Genomic DNA, 20,359 nt, shown 5'->3' on the forward strand with positions numbered 1-20,359 from the left:
ACAGAAATATGCATATGAAGAGTAAAACCAATTCCTCTGTTGTCTAACAAATCATTATAAACAAGGGTATATGATTTGAGACTCATCTCAACAAAATCTAAAGACTTGAAACTTGAGTTCAACTTGTACACTAATGACTCTAACTTAGGCATTATCACTTGAAAAAGGATTTGAGACCCAAAGTGGAAGAAATGTGGAGAGGTGTCTGATTGTGGCTGGGACACTTACTTTTTATGTGTTAAATATTGAAATGGCCTTAAATTAGTTAAAGAATGCATATTGACTATTTTAGGGTTTGAAGATAAGGACTTGAGACTCAAGACTTGCTTGTATTAATTTGGGACTGCTGGAGAAGACAAAACAAGCAACAATATGGGAGTCCATATTCTTTGTGGAAGAATAACCACCAAGCTACCTAATAACACTTCATAAGCTAAAACAGTTGTAGAACACCATTAATAACTTTCGATAACATGATTAGGTTTATGCAGTAATTCCAGTTTTTATAGGTGACTATATCATTAAATATTTAAACCTTAAGAACAGCCACAGGGTTACAACATATTTTATACAATACTATATTAATAGACATTTATTCAAATGAAAGACTTTATTGTAAATTATTCCTGAAAGCTAAACAATATAAATGTTCTAACCTCAAAACAGATCCATTTGTTTATAGTACATTAAACTGCAAACTACAATCAGCATGTTTTATTATTAATTAAAAATAATTTACAAAACCAGCCAGTAGAAAGGCGTCAAATGCATTTGAGCTTTTCAGCTCAGTAAAAAATATAGTTGAAGATTCTCTTTTTTACACCAATAGGCTAAACTAGAGTTATTATACCATTTTAATTCTTCATAACAATTTTCATGAATTCTTCTGTTGCAAAGTTCAACTTGATTCGGTTGTAGAGTACCTTAACAGACTGCAATACCTCCTCTGTCTTCAGAGTATATATAATGGGGTTTAACATTGGTGGAATTGTTTGTGCCAGAGCGGAGTTGATTATTCTTGTATTTGGATGTATGTATGTTGTAACAATAGCAGTAATATAAACACAACAGATTGGTAGATAATACATTGCCACTAACATGAGGTGGGAAGTGCAGGTTTTCACAGCTTTCATTCGTTCAGCACCATGTGAGATCTTAAGCAATGCAACGCCAATACAAACATATGAGAGAGCTATCAGTATCAATGGAAGGCAAATCACAACAGCAGTATAGACTTTGCCCATAATGTAACTAGGAAAATTATCATTGCAGGCTAGTCTGTAGATGGGACCATGATCACAGAAATAGCTGCCAACTACAGTAGACATACAGAAGGACAGACTGGTAATCAGAGATACAGAAACACCAATAATAGCTGCTGAGATGATCCACATAACACCAAGGATCAGAGTCATTGTGGTTTTAGTGACAATAGCATGATACCTCAGAGGAAAACATATAGCAATTACTCTGTCAAAGGCCAAAGCAAGCAGAGTAAAGGACTGCATTATTATGAAAAGAAAAACAAAAAACATGCTTGCCAGACAGTCTACATAAGATATGTACTGGTTCTCATACAATAACATCGCTGCATACTTTGGAATAAGAGCAGAGCTTCCACACAAATCAGACAAGGCCAAGTTAAAGACAGCTATATATTTTGCTGTATGCAGAGTGTGTGCCATATATATAGTAACCATTATTAAAGAATTCCCTAAAACAGTCACAGCATACACAAAACACAAAAACATATAATAATATTTTGCATGTGGCATGTTGTACAATCCACTGATGTAAAATGTAGGGGGGCGAATGAGTGTGGCATTTTCATTGAACACCATGGATGTCATATGAGGAGAAAAAGAAGTCTTAAATAAAATGTAATGAAGAACAATTCTAGACACTTCAAACAGTTCCTCACACTAAGACGTATCAAAATGTATTTATATAAAAAGGATTAGGAGACAGAATAATATATAATAGTAAATAGAAAAAGACAATATTCATAAAACGAATCAACACATTTGAAACAAGAGTACAAGGATGTAAAATTGAGGCAATGCCTTCTGCACTAGGACAAGAACTGGAGTAGAATTTCAGTGGTGATCATGCACATTTATAATTGACCTATGTTTACGTCATCCTGAGAAAAGCACGCTTCTAAAAAAAAAAAAAAAACCTCAACAATCTCAACACACAAGGCTTTCTTATACATTCTCTCATAAATTAGTGTAATAAACAATATATCAGGACACAATGATTATGGGTTTGGGTTATTATTGCTGTGTCTGCAGTGTAACCACTCTGGTTCTGTTCAAAGTAAGACAGGCACCCATTCAGTATAAATGGAGGCAATGGGAAGAGAAGGTCCAAACTGAGAGTGACTGATTTTGTAAAAAAGTAAGTTATTTTTGAGCACTTGTAACTAAAGGTTTTATTTTCAATGAGAAAAAGCCACTGTAGCCTTCACCCCAACACCCACAACATGAGATGTGGTTACTTTTCTGAATGTTTAATTTAAAACTAAATTTCAAAATGTTTTAACCAATATATTTCAGTGTTTTGAATTTTTGTGATATTTTATTTGATATGTTGCTTTACTGATAACAGACAAAAGATGAATTGTAAATGGCTCAGATTTCCCACTTTGTTATTATCCAAACTCAAATATTATCACACAAAATAACATGCAAAGGATGCATGTATCATCACAACTGCACCCATTGGTATCTTGCCTTTGTACTGCTTTCACTGAAATGCAGGTCAAAGTGGATTTACAAATCACTGCTTTGTTTTTATTTGCATTGCTCAAATTGTGTTTGTACATGTCCCATAACAGGCCTGAGGGGTGATATTCCACGTACGGTGGAAGAAGGGATTTGTTTGAATGATGTGGGTAACACTAAAATGTATCAACCATTATATTTCAGTGTTTTGTATTTTAAGTATATTTTATTTGATATATTGCTATAGTGATAATAAACAAAAGATACATTGTAAATGGCTCAGATTTCCCACTGCAATTTTATCCCAACGCGAATAGTATCACACAAAATAACATGCAAAAGAGGACTATACCATTACAACTGCACTCATTGGTATCTTGCCTTTGTACTGCTTTCACTGAAAGGCAGGTCAAAGTGGATTTACAAATCACTGCTTTGTTCAAATTCTGTTTGTACATGTCCCATCACATCCCTGAGGGGTGATATTCCACCTGTCTTCAGTGTATGGTGGAAGAAAAGATTTGTTTGAATGAAATTAGTGGGTAACACTTTAAAATTTAGTTCCGTAACCTTGTAACTATGAGTGAACAAATATTGAACAAATAGAGTAATCATCAGTAGCAAATAACATGTTATGCTTCTTTATTAATAAAGAAACATAAGGAGGAATTTGCTGTTCCAGCAGTAGTTAGCATTGGATAAAGTACATTTAGAGAATGAATGGACAAATTAACTAATATAGTAACATGCATTAAGTTTTATAAAAACTAAAGTTACTATAATATAATAAACATTGACTAATATAGTAGCAGCCACTAACATTTAACAAATCACTAAGACACAGAAAATACACTGAAAACATGGCTCATCAGGTCAACCCCAAAAAATTACTTCACGTGGTAACAGGTAAACTGGCAAGTTTTATTCAACCTGAATAAATACTTTGACTGAAAGATTCTTTCAATGTTATTTTTTTGAGTTGAATAAAAATAGTTTAACTGCTTGTTACTATGCTTTTTTAGGTTATGTAAGGGGGAGCGAGGAGGCAGACGCACACGCTGAGATAAGCGAGATTTAGTGCAAATCCAGGGTTGTGGTCAAAACAGTCCAGGTTCATATAGCCGATGCGGACAGAACGGGGGACAGACATGACAAAAAACCAGAGTAACCAGCAAACAGACATCAAACAAAGACCAATACAATGATATAAAGACTCGCAAACACAAGGTGCAAACACAGGGTTTAAATACACGGAACAATGAGGGACAGGTGAATACAATCAGGGCGGAGTAACCAAACAGGAGGCAGGACTGAAACCAAAACAAAGGAGCACATGGACAGGACTGGGAGGGACCAACCGTGACAGTACCCCCCCCCCCCCCCCCCCCCCAAAGGCACGCACACTGAGGCGTGCCACACAGAACCGAAAGCGCGAAAACAAACCAACAAGAAAGCAAAACCCAGAAAAGGACAAAACCAAACTAGACAAGGACAGGCAGAGACACCGAAGTCAGAGCAGAAGCAGAACAACGAGAGGTAGAAACGGGCACAGAGGCAGAACAACGAGAGGCAGAAACGGGCACAGAAACAGACACAGAACAAGAACGGGCAACAGGAACTGAAGAAGACATGGGAACAGAAACCGGAGACAACACCAGACACAGGAACAGACCAAACAGAACGAGGACAAAAAAACGGAGGGTGGACGAGGAGGCACAACACAAAATGACGCCGACCGAGAGACGACCGGAGACACAGGACAAGGAAAACAAGAACGAATGACAGACCACGCAAAAGACAGGGGAACAGGCACCAAGACAGACACAGGAACGGAAACGGGTACAGAAATAGAAACAGGAACAGAAACAAAAGGAGACACAGGAATGGGAACCACAACAGGAAAGGGAACTGACACCGACACGACAGTAGGGAACAGGACAAAACCAGGGACCGAACAGGGCAGAAACGAAGGAACAGAAACAGACACAGGAGGCACAGAAGGACCACAGGGAACAGAGACAGAAACAGAAGGCCCATGGGGAACAGACACAGGCGAGGGCGGGATGGGCGGGAACAAAGGGGATGTAATGTCCACAGGGGCAGGCAGGCCTGCTACGACGTCCACGGGGGCAGGCGGGCCTGCTACGACGTCCACGGGGGCAGGCGGCGGGTCCGGAGGCGCGGCGACTGGTGACGGGTCCGGAGGCGCGGGATCAGAAGTGCCTTGGGGTGCGGCCACGGGATCAGGCTTTCAGGCTGGGGACCTCTGCTCCAACCTGGAGGAACAGACAGACACAGGACCCACTCGGCTGCTCCCAAGGCTCACTCGAGCAATTGGCAGCTCGCAGTGGCGCTTGAAAGCAAGCCGAGTACCATGGCACGGGTTATCTGACTGCTCCATCCGTCTGACCCCGTCTTGCACTGCAGGTCGCTCCTCCCTGCAGTGGCGCTCAAGACGGGCAGACCCAAGGTGTTTACCTGAGCTCTCGTCGCCCGGACACAAGGCGGGAAGGTCCTTCGCTTTCTTGCGGGACCGATGAGACCCTCGTGTTCCCTCAGCGCCAGGGGATTTGCTGTCTCCGACTTGGTGGCGTTGGGACACGTCGAACTCGGGCTGCTTTGAAACAGCCGGAGTTTCGTCCCAACGGAACAACCACATGCCGGATTCTCGCTTACTTGCTGCGTCCTGTGCTGGCGAGTCTTTCTGTAAGGGGGAGCGAGGAGGCGGACACACACGCTGAGATAAGCGAGATTTATTAAGTGCAAATCCAGGGTCGTGGTCAAAACAGTCCAGGTTCATATAGCCGATGCGGACAGACATGACAAAAAACCAGAGTAACCAGCAAACAGACATCAAACAAAGACCAATACAATGATACAAAGACTCGCGAACACAAGGGGCAAACACAGGGTTTAAATACACGGAACAATGATGGACAGGTGAATACAATCGGGGCGGAGTAACCAAACAGGGGGCAGGACTGAAACCAAAACAAAGGAGCACAAGGACAGGACTGGGAGGGGACAACCGTGACAGGTTAACATTTTTACAGCATATTAACAACGAAGTATGTGTCATGATACTTCATAATGGAATAACAAACATTTATATATAAACATATATATTTAATGGATAAAGTAAAAGATTAAACAATATGGTAATGATCCATATGCTTCAGAGTGGCCTAAGGTGAAAACAGAGTTAGCATGTTTTCATATCGGAACAGTCAAGCAGCATGTCAGGTTTTTTTCTGTCTGATCATTCTAGGCTGTATATCCCAAAAGGACTTTAGTTAATTAGTTTTTTTTTAATCTTCTTAACTAAAGTTCTACCATGCAAATGAATTCAGACAGAGCTTTGTGCTCAATATGAACAAAGCACAATATAACCATCTGGTTCACTTTTTTTGTATAAAAGCCCATCTATAAGTAGAAGAAAATATTTTCTTTAAGGGTCAAACCATGAAATCTAAATTATCCATCCATCCATCCATTTTCAAAGCCGCTTCTCCGTCAGGGTCGCGGGGGGGTGCTGGAGCCTATCCCAGCAGTCTTCGGGCGGAAGGCAAAAATCTAAATCTAAATTAAACATACATAATTAAATGCTTAATCAAGATTTAGACTTGAGAGGTAATTTAAAAAAAAAAACACCACCTGCAAAACTTAGCCTTAAATGGTAACACTTTATTTGAAGGCTCCATACATAAGGGCTTCATAACACATTCATAAGCACTGAATAATGTGTTTATGAAGCACTACTTGAACATTTATTAAGTGCTTATGTCGGTTCTCGCAACCTGACATAAGATGTTTTATGAAATAAATGACATTGTACTGACATAATATGAATAAATGTTGAACATATTTACAGCACTAAACATATTTAAACACTATACATAATTGCATCAATCATCTTATCTATGCCATGGAGGGAAGAGGGGGTGGTTTCCAGGCATATTTCACCTGATATTAATACAATGTCATCTTGAGAATGCTGACATAAATAGTTATGTATAGTGTTTTAAATATGTTTAATGCTGTAAATATGTTCAAGGTTTATTCATATTATGTCAGTGCAATGTCATTTATTTCATAAAACATCTTATGTCAGGTTGCGAGAACCGACATAAGCACTTAATAAATGTTCAAGTAATGCTTCATAAACGCATTATTCAGCACTTATGAATGCATCATGAAGCCCTTATGTAGGTAGCCTTCAAATAAAGTGTTACCCTTTAAACTTTATCTTTATATCGTATCCTATGTTTCTTGAATTATCAACTGCCCCTGTAATGTCAGCAGAAACTGAAACCTTAAGTACTGCCACAGGATTGAATCATATTTTATACACCAGTACCTTTATAGACATTTGATTAATTTTTTATTCAAATATCTACCTGAAAGCTAAAAAAAATAAATGTTCTGACTTCATGCAGATCTATTAGTTTACAATACATCAAACTATAAACAGCAATGAGGATATTCTGTTAACAATAAAAAAGTCATTACAAAACCAGCTAGCCAAAACAAATGCCTTTGAGGCTTTCAGCTCTGTAAAAATATACAGTGAAGAGGTCTTTTTATTATGCCAATTTTAATTCTTCACAACAATTTTCACAGGATCTTCCATTGCAAAATTCACCTTGATTTGTTTATAGAGTACTTTAATAGACTGCAACACTTCCTCTGACTTTAGAGTATATATAATGGGATATGAAAGTAAAGGACTGCATTATTATGAAAAGAAAAACAATATAAAAGCTTGTCAAACAATCTTCATAAGCTATGTACTGGTTCTCACGCAGTAACATATCCGCATACTTTGGAATAAAAGCAGAGCTTCCGCACAAATCAGACAAGGCCAAGTTAAAGACAGCTATATACTTTGCTGTATGCAGAGTTTGTGCCAGATATATTGCACCCATTATTAAAGAATTCCCTAAAACAGTCACAGCATACACAAAGTACAAAAACATATAATAATATTTTGCATGAGGCATGTTGTACTATCCACTGATATAAAATGTAGGGGGCGAATGAATGTTACATTGTCAAGGGACACCATGGACGTCATATCAGGAGAAGACTGGTCTTAAATAAAATGTAAGAAAGAATGGTCACAGACCCTTCGAACAGTTACCATGCTATAAATCTTTAAAATATAAATGCAAATAAAAATGAGTAATATAAATAATAAATAAATTGCAAATTTTAATCCCTGTGAAACTAAACACATGAACGAAAAATACAGGATGTTAAAAACTGATACAATACCATTTGCAGCAGGGCAAAAACTTGTAGAGCATTTACATTTATTAAACACATTATTATAACACATTTATAACTGGCCTATGCTTACATCATCCTCAAAAGCAGCCTCCGACAAAACACAAATCTCTATAGACAAAGTTGTATGCTAGATTCTAATACATTCTCGCCTAAAATAAATCAGGACAGAATGATTGTGTAACATGTTTTTGTATAACTGTGTCTGCAATTTAAGTACTTCAGAAGTAAGAAAGGCACTAAGTCAGGTCTGAAATGAATGTTTTAATTAAACCCTGCCTGCCAAGTCATCCACATTTAGCCACACTGAATGCTTTGTGTCATCAAAAACCAATCTCTTTGTAAAAAAAAAAAAAAAAGCAATGTAAAAATGTATTTGTGTGATTTTAAAGGCCGCTGCAGCCTTTATTCTGACACATACAGTGTGGAGATGCAGATTCTGATAGAATTGAGCTCAAAACCAAAAGGTCATAGGATCATCATATTTCATGCCTTTTTGATTGCCAATATTTCATGGGCTTTTATTCTCTAATTTTATTCTCTAATTTTATTCATGTGTCACTCAGACGCTTTTGTAGTATATCCAAAAATAAAGGCAGTATCATGTTTCACTTCTACAAAATGACATGTCCCATGGCAGTCATGTCTGTACACTGCTTCCGTGACTGTCACTTTTTACTTTGATTTTATTTCTACATGTACAGGGATTTTTAGCTATTGTAACATACACTAGGCAATCATTACTGGAATCCTGGAAAGTTCAGCATGAACTTCTTTGATCTAGACTGCCTGTCATGCTTATACTTACACCAGCAAGGGCTAATGCCACTGCTGTTGAGGTCCTAGAACAAGATGATGGGACAACAGCTGAGGCAGAGGTGAGACAAGAGAGGTGGAGTGTATGCTAGGATAAAGGCTAGAGCTAGTTACTTATTGCTGCCTAGTTTACTGCTTGCTGCTGCTCACTTTCTTGTAAAAAAGCTAGATGAGTCAGTTTACAGTGGTGCTTGAAGGTTTGTGAACCCTCCAGAATTTTCTATGTTTCTGCATAAATTTGATTTTGAAATTCACATAAGTCCTAATAGCAGATGAAGAGAACTGAATTAAACAAATAGGACAAAAATATTAGGCTTGTTTATTTATTGTGGAAAATTATCCAGTATTACAACTCTGTGAGTGGCACAAGTATGTGAACCTTTGCTTTCAGTATTTGGTGTGACCATCTTGTGCAGCAATTATTGAAAATAATGTCCATTACTCCATGCAAAACAGCTTTAACTCTGTTATGTTTGTTGGTTTTTGTGCTTAGGATCACTATGTCCCTGCATGACCCATGTTCTTGTGAGTTTTAGCTCACAGACAGATGTCCTGACATTTTCCTTCAGAATTTGCTGTATCATTCAGACTTTATTGTTCCATCAATGATGGCAAGTTGTTCTTGCACAGGTACAGCAATACAGGCCTAAACCAGGTACTACCACCACTGTGTTTCACAGATTTGATAAAGTTTTTATGCTGGAATGCAGTGTTTTCCTCTCTTCAAACATCACACTTCTCATTTAAACAAAAAAGATCTACTTTGGTCTCATCTGTCCACAAAACATTGTTCCAATCTCCCTCATTGCAATACCTAATATTTGGATTAATGGTGTTAACCAGTCACTGAGTTGTTTTCTTCACCCAGCGGTTGGATTATTGCACCCTCTTACCTTTCTGTGTGGACATAACTTTTACATTTCTAATAGCAGAGGACAACAGAGAAAAAAGAAAATTTGGAAGTGCCACAGATCATATAAATCAAAGTCCAGCACATCATGTAAACTAAACTAAATAAATAAATAACAAGTAATACTCAGCTTCATCTTTCAGATTCAGTTTTTCATGTGTTAGAAACAGTTGCTAAATTTGGATGATACAGGATTTATGAAGCTTTACAGTAGGTGGAGTGGCATCAGTTATATAAAATGTCAGAGATGAACTCATATCCACAAGACAAAGTAAATATCATTATCAAAACTATAATTATTAAATTATCACTGATTTTCTCTTAGATACAAAGGCCACCATTGCAATGAAGATGCTGCATCAGTAATATATCTGTCCTGCAGTGAAAGAAGCTAAAACTGTACAGCAAATAAGTAAATATAAAAATATGCAAACAATTCTCTGATTTATGGCAATTTGTCAAACTGCAATTCTTGCATCATTTTAATTCTTCATAATGCTTTTCATGGGCTAGTCCATTGCAAAGTTTACCTTGACACGTTTATAGAGTATTTTAATAGACTGCAATACCTCCTCTGTCTTCAGAGTGTATATAATGGGGTTTAACATGGGTGGAATTGCTTGTGCCAGAGCGGAGTTGATTATTCTAGTATTGGGATGTAGGTATGTTGAAATAGCAACCATATAAATGCTAAAGATTGGTAGATAATACATTGCCACTAAGATGAGATGGGAAGTGCAGGTTTTCATAGCTTTAATTCTCTCAGCACCATGTGAGATCTTAAGCAGTGCAACACCAATACAAACATATGAGAAAGCTATCAGTATGAATGGAATGCAAAGCACAAAAGCAGTATAGATACTGCCCATCATATAATTAGGAGAATAATCATTGCAGGCTAATCTGTAGATGGGACCATGATCACAGAAATAGCTGCCAACAGTTGTAGATCTACAGAACGACAGTCTGGTAATCAGAGCTACAGAAACAGCAATAATTGTTGCAGAGATGACCCACATAACAACAATGATGAGAGTCATTGTGGTTTTAGTGACAATCTCATGATACCTCAGAGGAAAACATATAGCAATTACTCTGTCAAAGGCCAAAGCAAGCAGAGTAAAAGACTGCATGATCATAAAAAGAAAAACAAAAAACATGCTTGCCAGACAGTCTTCATAAGCTATGTACTGGTTCTCAAGCAGAAACATGTATGCATACTTTGGAATAAGAGCAGAGCTTCCACACAGATCAGAAAAGGCCAAGTTAAAGACAGCTATATACTTTGCTGTATGCAGAGTACGTGCCAGAAATATAGTGCCCATTATAAAAGAATTCCCTAAAACAGTCACAGCGTACACAAAACATAAAAATGCATAGTAATACTTTGCATGTTGCATGTTGTACAATCCATTGATGTAAAATGTTGGGGGGTGAATAAATGTTGTATTTTCAATGAACACCATGGAGGTCATGTCAAGAGATTGGTCTTAAATATAATGTAAATAAGAACAGATGTAGGACCTTCAAAGAGTTATCACACTACAACTCATGCAAATATCTATACAAATAAAAAATATTATGAGAATGTATAACATTAAAAAGACAAATACACAAAAATAATAATACTCTCTATAAAACGAATCAATATATGTGAAATGACTGCAGGATGTAAAAACAAAACAAAACAAAACAAAAAAAACAATGCAGTACCTTTTGCAGCAGAACAAAACCATCTAGAGTAGAATTTCCAGTGAGATCAAGCACATTTATAACTGACCTATGTATTCATCATCCTCAAAAGCACACCTCCAGAAACACCCACAATCCTCCATAGACAATGGATTGGAATTGGATTGGATTGGAGAATTGACTGGAATTCATCTGCAGTGATTAAAAATGCAGTGATGGATTCTCTCATAAATGGCATGAAAAATAGAATTAGATTGGGGGTCATGGGTTATGTTCATTTTAGCTGTGTCTGCAATTTAACTACTTCAGCAGTTTTAAGAGTAAGAAAGGCACCCAGTCAGGCCTCAACTGAATGTTGAACGCTGCCAGGATATTTGCAGGAAGTGTAGATCAATGAATATTTTTCTTGTTTTTCATTTTCCGTAATCTTTTGTTTCAGTGTGGATAGAAGAACAAAAAAATCATAATGCATACAGTTTTTTTTGTAAAAATGTAACTTATATCATCATCGTCATTGACCGCTTAATCCAGATAGGGTTGTGGTAGCAGTTGGGAGAGCAGAGAATCCCAGATGACCCTGTCCCCTGCAACTTCCTCTAGCTCATTCTCAGGGACTCCAAGCCGCTCCCAGGCCAACTTGGAGATGTAATTCCTCCAGCGGGTCCTAGGATGACCCCGGGGCCTTATCCCGGGAGGCCGTGCCTGGTACACCCCCACAGGGAGGTGTCCAGGGGACATCCGAATCAGATGTCTGAACCACCTCCGCTGGCTCCTCTCAAGGCAGAGGAGTAGCAGCTCTACTCTGAGCTCCTCCTGGATGGCTGAGCTCCTCACCCTATCAAATAGAGTGTAGCCTGCCACCCTGTGAAGAAAGCTCATTTCCGCCACTTGTGTTCACGATCTCATTCTTTGGGTAATTACCCACAGCTCACGACCATAGGTAAGGGTCAGGATGTAGACCGACCGGTAAACAGAGAGCTTTGCCTTGTGGCTCAGCTCCCTCTTCACCACTACAGTCCGGTGCAGTGACTGCATTACTGCTGCTGCATGTCCCAACCTGTGGCCGATTTCACGATCCCTCTTCCCATCACTCGTGAAAAAGACCCCAAAATACTTAAACTCCTCCACCTGGGGCAAGTCCTTTCCCCTAACCTGTAGTGGGCATGCCATCCTTTTCCGGGCTAAGACCATGGACTCAGATTTAACTTATATGTGATTGCTTTAAATAATGTCTAATGTGAAAAAAGCCACCGTAGCCACACAATATGGGATGCAGTTTCCGACAAAATCTGATTCAAGACCATTAAGTCAAAGCTCACAGGAATCATTTTGCCAGGAGTTCATCAATAATGATAAATCACAAGTAGTGTGAGATATTTTATCACTTTAAAGTGAACCCTGAATGTCAACAAAAATCAGATATTTCCATCATGAGACTGGGAGTGTAAACAATCCTCCAAAATGTTATATTCATTAAATTATATTGGCATATCATTAGGGCCTTCTAGGCTTTCAGTGAAGCCCAGTGAGTTCTCATAACTAAAAAAATATAAATGTGCAAATTTCAGTCTCTTTTTATCTCATAGAATCATATTTGTTATCACAGAATACCTTTTTGATTGGAAATGTGCATGTGAATAGGAATACACTTCCAACAGTATTTTAAAACAGGGTTTTTATTGTTACTCTGATAACAATTAATAATTAGTGTATACAAATCTGAATTTTGCATTGAAAGTGCTTGTGCACTCATTCAGAAACACAGAATGTTGCAATTCCATATGCTTATCCACTACATTATGGATAATGTGGACATCATAATTACTGTGGAGGCAGATTTAAAAGCATTAAAGAAGAGAAACATATTGTCGGTGAGAAATTACATTTGATAATCTTGATCCTACTTCATTCAACCCCCTTAAAATCATGGGATTCTTCTGAATGAATTTCTGGTGAATGCATGTACAGGCCAAAATAATACAGGTAAATGTATTCAATCATGTTCTACTGTTTAAGAAGTTTATTCACTGTTTCACTGTGGAGGCCAAGCAATTAACATTTATCGGGCAAACATTAATGCAGAAAGAACTAGTCCTACCCCAAGGCTATGGCATGGGCTATATATTACCCACGTACTTTGATACTGAACGTGCATTTGGAATAATGCTTTTCACTGGCTCATCCATTGCAAATAGAGTGTAGAGTGTAGAGTATTTTAATAGACTGCAAAGTATCTTCTGTCTTTATAATATTTGTTATGTAGTTTAACATAGGTGGGATTGTTTGTGCTAGGACTGAACTGAATAATCTAGTATTTGGATGCTCCTGTTTAAAGAACAAGAATTAAACAAGGGTCAATATTAGGACCCCTTTTATTTTGAAATTTTGTTAGTGATTTTACTTGGCAGCAAAGAATGCATTCTTTATTTTGTTTGCTCATAACACCAATATGTTCATATCTGATGGCCATAAATTAATCACTGATTTAAAGCTAATAAATTATCCCTCAACATTAAAAAGGTTCATACATGCTTTTCAGCCCTAAAAATAAAAAAGGCATTGATACTCTTCCTCCAGCTGGTTTAGTCACATATTAATTCATGTCCACTGTACTATATTTCTTGTATACTCACTGATGATAAACTGTGCTGAGAGGAACATATTTATATAATTTTAATAAAATTGCAAAAATATTGGTGTCATTAGAAGAATGAAATACATACTGCTACAAAAATACTTCTTAACTTGTTGATAAATTAATTTATCCTTACCTCTCTTACTGTAATATTATTTGGGCCAGTACTTTCAAAAGTAACATGAAGTGTTACATTTTCTTCAAATGTCATTTATTAGAAAGGTAACTTTCACTAATCATCATGCAAACTCTTGCCCACTTACCCAAAATCCTCAAATACCAAAAAATACCAGTTTCAAATATGCTAGTTTATTTTTTCTTTTATATACAGTATTCTGCCTGACTGCTTTAAAACAGTCTTCAGTTCAACTTTAAAGTTTATCATTACGCCACAAGATCTTCTAATAACCTTCACATAGCTTTCTTTAGGACATCACTTGGACAGGTTACATTTTCTCATCAAGGGCACAATTTGGAACTGCCTATAACCTCATTTAAAAACTGTATCAGTCTTAGCAGCTTCAAAAAACAGGTTAAAAATCATCTACTCATGTATCTGTACTTTTTTTAAATTTATGTGTAATAATCTCCTAATTACCTTTATTATGGTCTTTTTTGTATATACTGTACCTTCTTGTGCAAATAATTAATAAAAATATAATAATAACCTACAATGTATTTTTTATACACATGTATGTTTTAGCACAGCTACCAATCTTTGTTCTTAACTCCCTGCTGTTTAATCAACTCTTCTCTGTTAATAACATGATGTTTCAAAGCTGTATATAATATATATATAAACACAACATGATATAACAAACTTAAAATGTATATTCTTTTATTTGGCTTATGTCACAATCCTGTATTGAAGACCTATTTAAAAAGAACACATGAATAGAAATACACTTTACACGTTTGTGGGTACTTATGCAGACAAAGGTGTCTTTGTATTGTCTATTTATTATATTGCTGGCTGTTTTCTGCTGGGGACACTGTCAGGGACTGTGATAATGCATTGAGAAAATTTTCTTAAAAATTTTCTGAGTAGTAGTGATCTGGTGTTAAAATGTGGGTTAAAAACAAGACATTTTTGGAATTATTTAAAGGAGACATGAGAATTAGGCCTAATTAAGGGGAATGTGTAGTCTTTTAATGATTCTTTTAAAGAGAAAAATGTGGTTCTTTTACACAATTAATACAGTCATTTTTTAAATAATATATTATTTCTGATGTGTTTCTTGAAATGGAAACTCCTATGTTTTAGTTGTAGGTATAGGCCAAAATGATATCTACAGAAATTAAAACTAAAGAAGAAACAGTTTATGAATTAATTAAGTATCCAGGCATTTTTTCACTTACTTGTTCAAATATCTACCTAAAAGCTAAAACAATAAATGTTCATATACAAATGTATACAGTCATTAACTTATAGTACATACAGTATATTAAACTACAATCATGAATCTGTCTTATTAATAATAAAAAAATATTATTAAATTACTTTATTTCCCAGACAGAAGGCATTTGACATTTTCAGCTCATGCCAATAGGCCAAGCTGTAGTTATTATATTGTTTTAACTCTTTAGAATGCTTTGCACAGGATTGTCTATTGCAAAGTTCACCTTGACACGTTTATAGAGTATTTTAATAGACTGCAATACCTCCTCTGTCTTCAGAGTATATATGATGGGGTTTAACATGGGTGGAATTGTTTGTGCTAGGACTGAGTTGATTATTCTAGTATTTGGATGTAGGTATGTTGTGATAGCAACCATATAAATGCTAAAGATTGGTAGGTAGAACATTGCCACTAATATGAGGTGGGAAGTGCAGGTTTTCATAGCTTTAATTCTCTCAGCACCATGTGAAATCTTAAGCAATGCAACACCAATACAAACATATGAGAAAGCTATTAGTATCAATGGAATGCAAAGCACAAGAGCAGTATAGACATTGGCCATCATGTAATTAGGAGAATAATCATTACAGGCTATTCTGTAGATGGGACCATGATCACAGAAATAGCTGCTAATTGTGGTAGTTTTACAGATGGACAATCTAGTAAGCAGAGCTGCCATACTAGTGATGATACACACAGCGATAACCCACATAACACCAATGATCAGAGTCATTGTGGTTTTAGTGACAATAGCATGATACCTTAGAGGAAAACATATAGCAATTACTCTGTCAAAACACAAAGCAAGTAGAGTATATGACTGCATGGTCATAAAAAGAAAAACAAAAAACATACTTGCCAGACAGTTTTCATAAGGTATATACTGGTTCTCAAGCAGAAACATTTCTGCATACTTTGGAATTAGAGCAGAGCTTCCACATAGATCAGAAAATGCCAGGTTGAACACAGCTATATACTTGGCTGTATGCAGAGTCCGTGCCAGGTATATAGTACCCATAATAAAAGAATTCCCTAAAACAGTTACAGCGTAGATAAAGCATAAAAACATATAGTAATACTTTGCATGTGGCATGTTGTACAATCCACTGATGTAAAAGTTGGAGGGGCGAATAAATGTTGCATTGTCAAGGGACACAGTGGTACTCATGCCAGTAGACTGTTCTTAAACAAAAGAAAGATGGTAATAGAGCATTCAAACAATTTCAGTACAAATAATCAAAACATAGATGCTAATAAAAATATTAAGAGACTGTATAACATACACAGCAAATCAACAGCAAATGACAATCTTTTTCAAATGAATCAACACATATGAAACAAGAGTACAGGATGCTTAAAAATGATCCAAAATACAATACAATACCTTTGGCAGCAGGACATAACCCTTTGGAGCAGATTTTCTAAAGACATTAAAAATATTTATAACCAATGTTTAAGTCATCCTCAAAACCACACCTCCAAAAAAAAAAAAAAAAAAAACTCCAGAGACAAAATTGTACTGCTTAGCTAGAATACATTTGCAGGGAATAAAAAAACAACAGTAATGGATTGTCTCATAAATTATATAATAAATAATAAATCAGGACATAATGCAGGATAATGTAGGTCTACTCCAGGCCCTGCACAAAATTTATATAAACCTATTTATGTATATGTTTTCATGAAAACTGTGGGGTCAGCAAAGAAGATGATGACGACACAGGAAACATTGTGCTTGAAAGGTAAATGCTCTTTTATTGAACAGGTAGCTAGGGAGAACTGCCATGCACTGCTACTGCAGGGATAGGGCAGGGATAGCAGGCAGGTCACTTCTCCCCATGTATTTCCACTTGGTGATAGACAGTAACTCTTGCACTATTACCCTACAGCCCAGCACTGAATGACACAAATAACACATACACACATTGTCACACTAACAACAAAAATTTATTTACATATTAAAGTGTATCCTACCTCACACAGCACATCCCAAGAGCCTCCACATGTAGCTGTTCTGCATGGCTCTGTATTGTTGCAGGTACAGTTGTTCCAAAATGATGCCAGATATACTGCTGACCATGCAGTAGGAATTAAAATAGGTTGCTACAGTGCTACAGGTCACTACAGTGTTAACTAGGTTGTAGGAAACTTGGACACAAGCCAAGGTTTACTGTAATGTAAGCTAACTAGCTAACAGATAATTCTCAGGCAGGATTCATCTACAGAAGTCAAATGAAAACTGTTAGCAACTGAACAAAACACAACATTAGTAGTATTCCAAGCATGCTCACAAACAGCAATTTATCACAGTTAATGAAAAACACCTTACATCTGTGACACATCCAAAACATCCATTTGGCCGTTGCCCTCTGCCATTAATGTTGAAGATTCAAACTTATGCACCCTACAGAAAGGTAACTAGAGTAAGAAAAATAACTCGGCAACTGTCTTTGGGTACAAAATATACCTGATTTTGGTTAGAAATAACTCAGCATTTTTTTAGAGTAATGAAGATCTATGAAGTGTGACAGTGGAACAGCAAGCTCAGTAGTGGGTAGAGTCTTACAAAACATATCTTGATGTGAAATAAGATATATTATATTATATTATATTTTATTATATTATATTATATATTATAATATATCATTAAATGAGTCTTCTTCTTCTTTCGGCTGCTCCCTTTAGGGGTTGCCACAGCAGATCATCCTTTCTCCATCTTGCCCTATCTACTGCCTCCTTTACTTTTACACCAACCATATCCATGTCCACCTTTACTACATCCATAAAACTTCTCTGAGGTCTACCTCTTCTCCTTCTACCCGGCAGCTCCATCTCCAACATTCTTTGCCCAATATGTCCACTATTCCTCCTCAACACATGTCCAAACCATTTCAACCTGGCCTCTCTGGCTTTATCTCCAAACTGCTCCACCTTCACTGTCCCTCTGATCTGCTCATTTCTAATCTTGTCCATCCAATCTTGTCACTCCCAACGAAAATCTCAGCATCTTCATCTCCACCATCTCCAGCTCAGCCTCCTGTCTTTTAGACAGAGCCACAGTCTCCAAACCATACATCATAGCAGGACGCACTACTGTCTTGTAAACCTTCCCTTTCATTCTTGCTGCTATCCTTCTGTCACCTATCAGCCCTGACATCCATCTCCACCCACTCCATCCTGCCTGCACCCTATTCTTCAGCTCTTTTCTACACTGTCCATTGCTCTGGATGGTTGACCCAAGATATTTGAAGTCATCCACCTTTACGACCTCTACTCCTTGCATCTTCACCTTTCCATCTGCCTCCCTCTCATTCACACACATGTATTCCATCTTGTCTCTACCGACCTTCATTCCTCTCCTCTCCAGTGCAAACCTCCACCTATCCAGATTCTCTTCCACCTGCTCTCTACTCTCACCACAAATTACAATGTCATCTGCAAACATCATGGTCCATGGAGCCTCCTGCCTGACCTCATCTGTCAACCTGTCCATCACCATTGCAAACAAGAAGGGGCTCAAAGCTGATCCCTGATGTAACCCTACCTTCACATTGAAACCATTTGTCACTCCAACTGCACACCTCACCACTGTCTCACTATCCTCATACATGTCCTGCACCACCCTAACGTACTTTTCAGCTACACCTGACTTGCTCATACAGTACCACAGTTCCTCTCTTGGCACCCTATCATATGCCTTCTCTAGATCCACAAAGACACAATGTAGCTCCTTCTGACCTTCTCTGTACTTCTCTACCAACACTCTCAATGCAAAAATTGCATCTGTGGTACTCTTACTGGGCATGAAACCAAACTGCTGCTCACTGATCTGAACCTCTCGCCTTACCCTTGCTTCAACAACTCTTTCCCATACCTTCATGGTGTGGCTCATCAACTTCAATGCCTCTGTAGTTACTGCAGCTCTGCACATCACCCTTGTTCTTAAAAATGGGGACCAGTACACTGCTTCTCCACTCATCAGACATCCTCTTACTCTCCAGGATTTTGTTAAACAACCTGGTTAAAAAGTCCACTGCCTTCTCTCCTAAACAGCTCCATACCTCCACAGGTATGTCATCTGGACCAACTGCCTTTCCATTCTTCATCCTTTTTAAAGCTGCCCTCACTTCCACCTTACTAATTCTCTGCACTTCCTGATCCACTATCTCTCCCCCCGTTGTCCTCCTCTCTCTCTCGTTTTCCTCGTTCATTAGTTCTTCAAAATACTCCTTCCATCTACTCAACACTCTCTGTTCACTCACTAGTACATTTCCCTCTCTATCCTTTATCAGCCTAACCTGCTGTACATCCTTTCCAGCTCTATCTCTCTGTTTAGCCAAACGATACAAGTCCTTTACTCCTTCTTTACTGTCCAGCCTCTCATACAGCTCATCATAGGCCTGAGCCTTTGCCTTTGCCACCATTCTTTTCGCTATGCGACTAGCCTCACAGTACTCCTGCCTACTTCCTTCATCTCTCTGGTTATCACACTTTTTCTTAGCTGCCTTCTTCTTCTGAATACTCTCCTGGACTTCCTCATTCCACCACCAACTTTCCTTGTCTTCTTTCCTCTGACCAGAAGAAACACCCAATACATTTTTGCCAGTTTCTCTCACCACTTTAGCTTCTATTGAAGTCTGCACCAATCACTAATCTCTCCTCTCTAGGGACACCATCTACCACTTCATCCATCTTACTCCAAAATTCCTCTTTCTCCTCTAACTGACAACCAACCTGTGGTGCATATGAACTGACCACATTCAAAATTACACCATCAACCTCCAAATTCATAATCCTGTCTGTCACTCTTTTTACATCCAGAACACTTTTCCCAAGCTGTTCCTTTAGGATTATCCCTACTCCATTTCTCTTCCTCTCTACACCATGATAGAAC

The 20,359-nt window shown here is 37.7% G+C and overlaps 3 protein-coding genes across 3 annotated transcripts; all 3 read right to left on the bottom strand.

The window, feature by feature from the left end:
• Window positions 1–854: 854 nt before the first annotated feature.
• LOC108412887 (olfactory receptor 1F1-like) lies at window positions 855–1,850 on the bottom strand. Its single transcript, XM_017685117.1, has one exon. It carries the CDS (start codon window positions 1,848–1,850, stop codon window positions 855–857), a length of 996 nt encoding a protein of 331 aa, XP_017540606.1.
• Window positions 1,851–10,247: 8,397 nt separating this feature from the next.
• On the bottom strand, window positions 10,248–11,213 carry LOC108412893 (olfactory receptor 1496-like). The gene has a single exon (XM_017685122.1). The coding sequence runs from the start codon at window positions 11,211–11,213 to the stop codon at window positions 10,248–10,250; it is 966 nt and encodes a 321-aa protein (XP_017540611.1).
• Window positions 11,214–15,640: 4,427 nt separating this feature from the next.
• On the bottom strand, window positions 15,641–16,636 carry LOC108412886 (olfactory receptor 1496-like). The gene has a single exon (XM_017685116.2). The coding sequence runs from the start codon at window positions 16,631–16,633 to the stop codon at window positions 15,641–15,643; it is 993 nt and encodes a 330-aa protein (XP_017540605.1). The 5' UTR covers window positions 16,634–16,636.
• Between the last annotated feature and the right edge of the window lie 3,723 nt (window positions 16,637–20,359).

Source organism: Pygocentrus nattereri, chromosome 18 (genome assembly GCF_015220715.1).
Source record: "Pygocentrus nattereri isolate fPygNat1 chromosome 18, fPygNat1.pri, whole genome shotgun sequence".
NCBI lineage: Eukaryota > Metazoa > Chordata > Actinopteri > Characiformes > Serrasalmidae > Pygocentrus > Pygocentrus nattereri.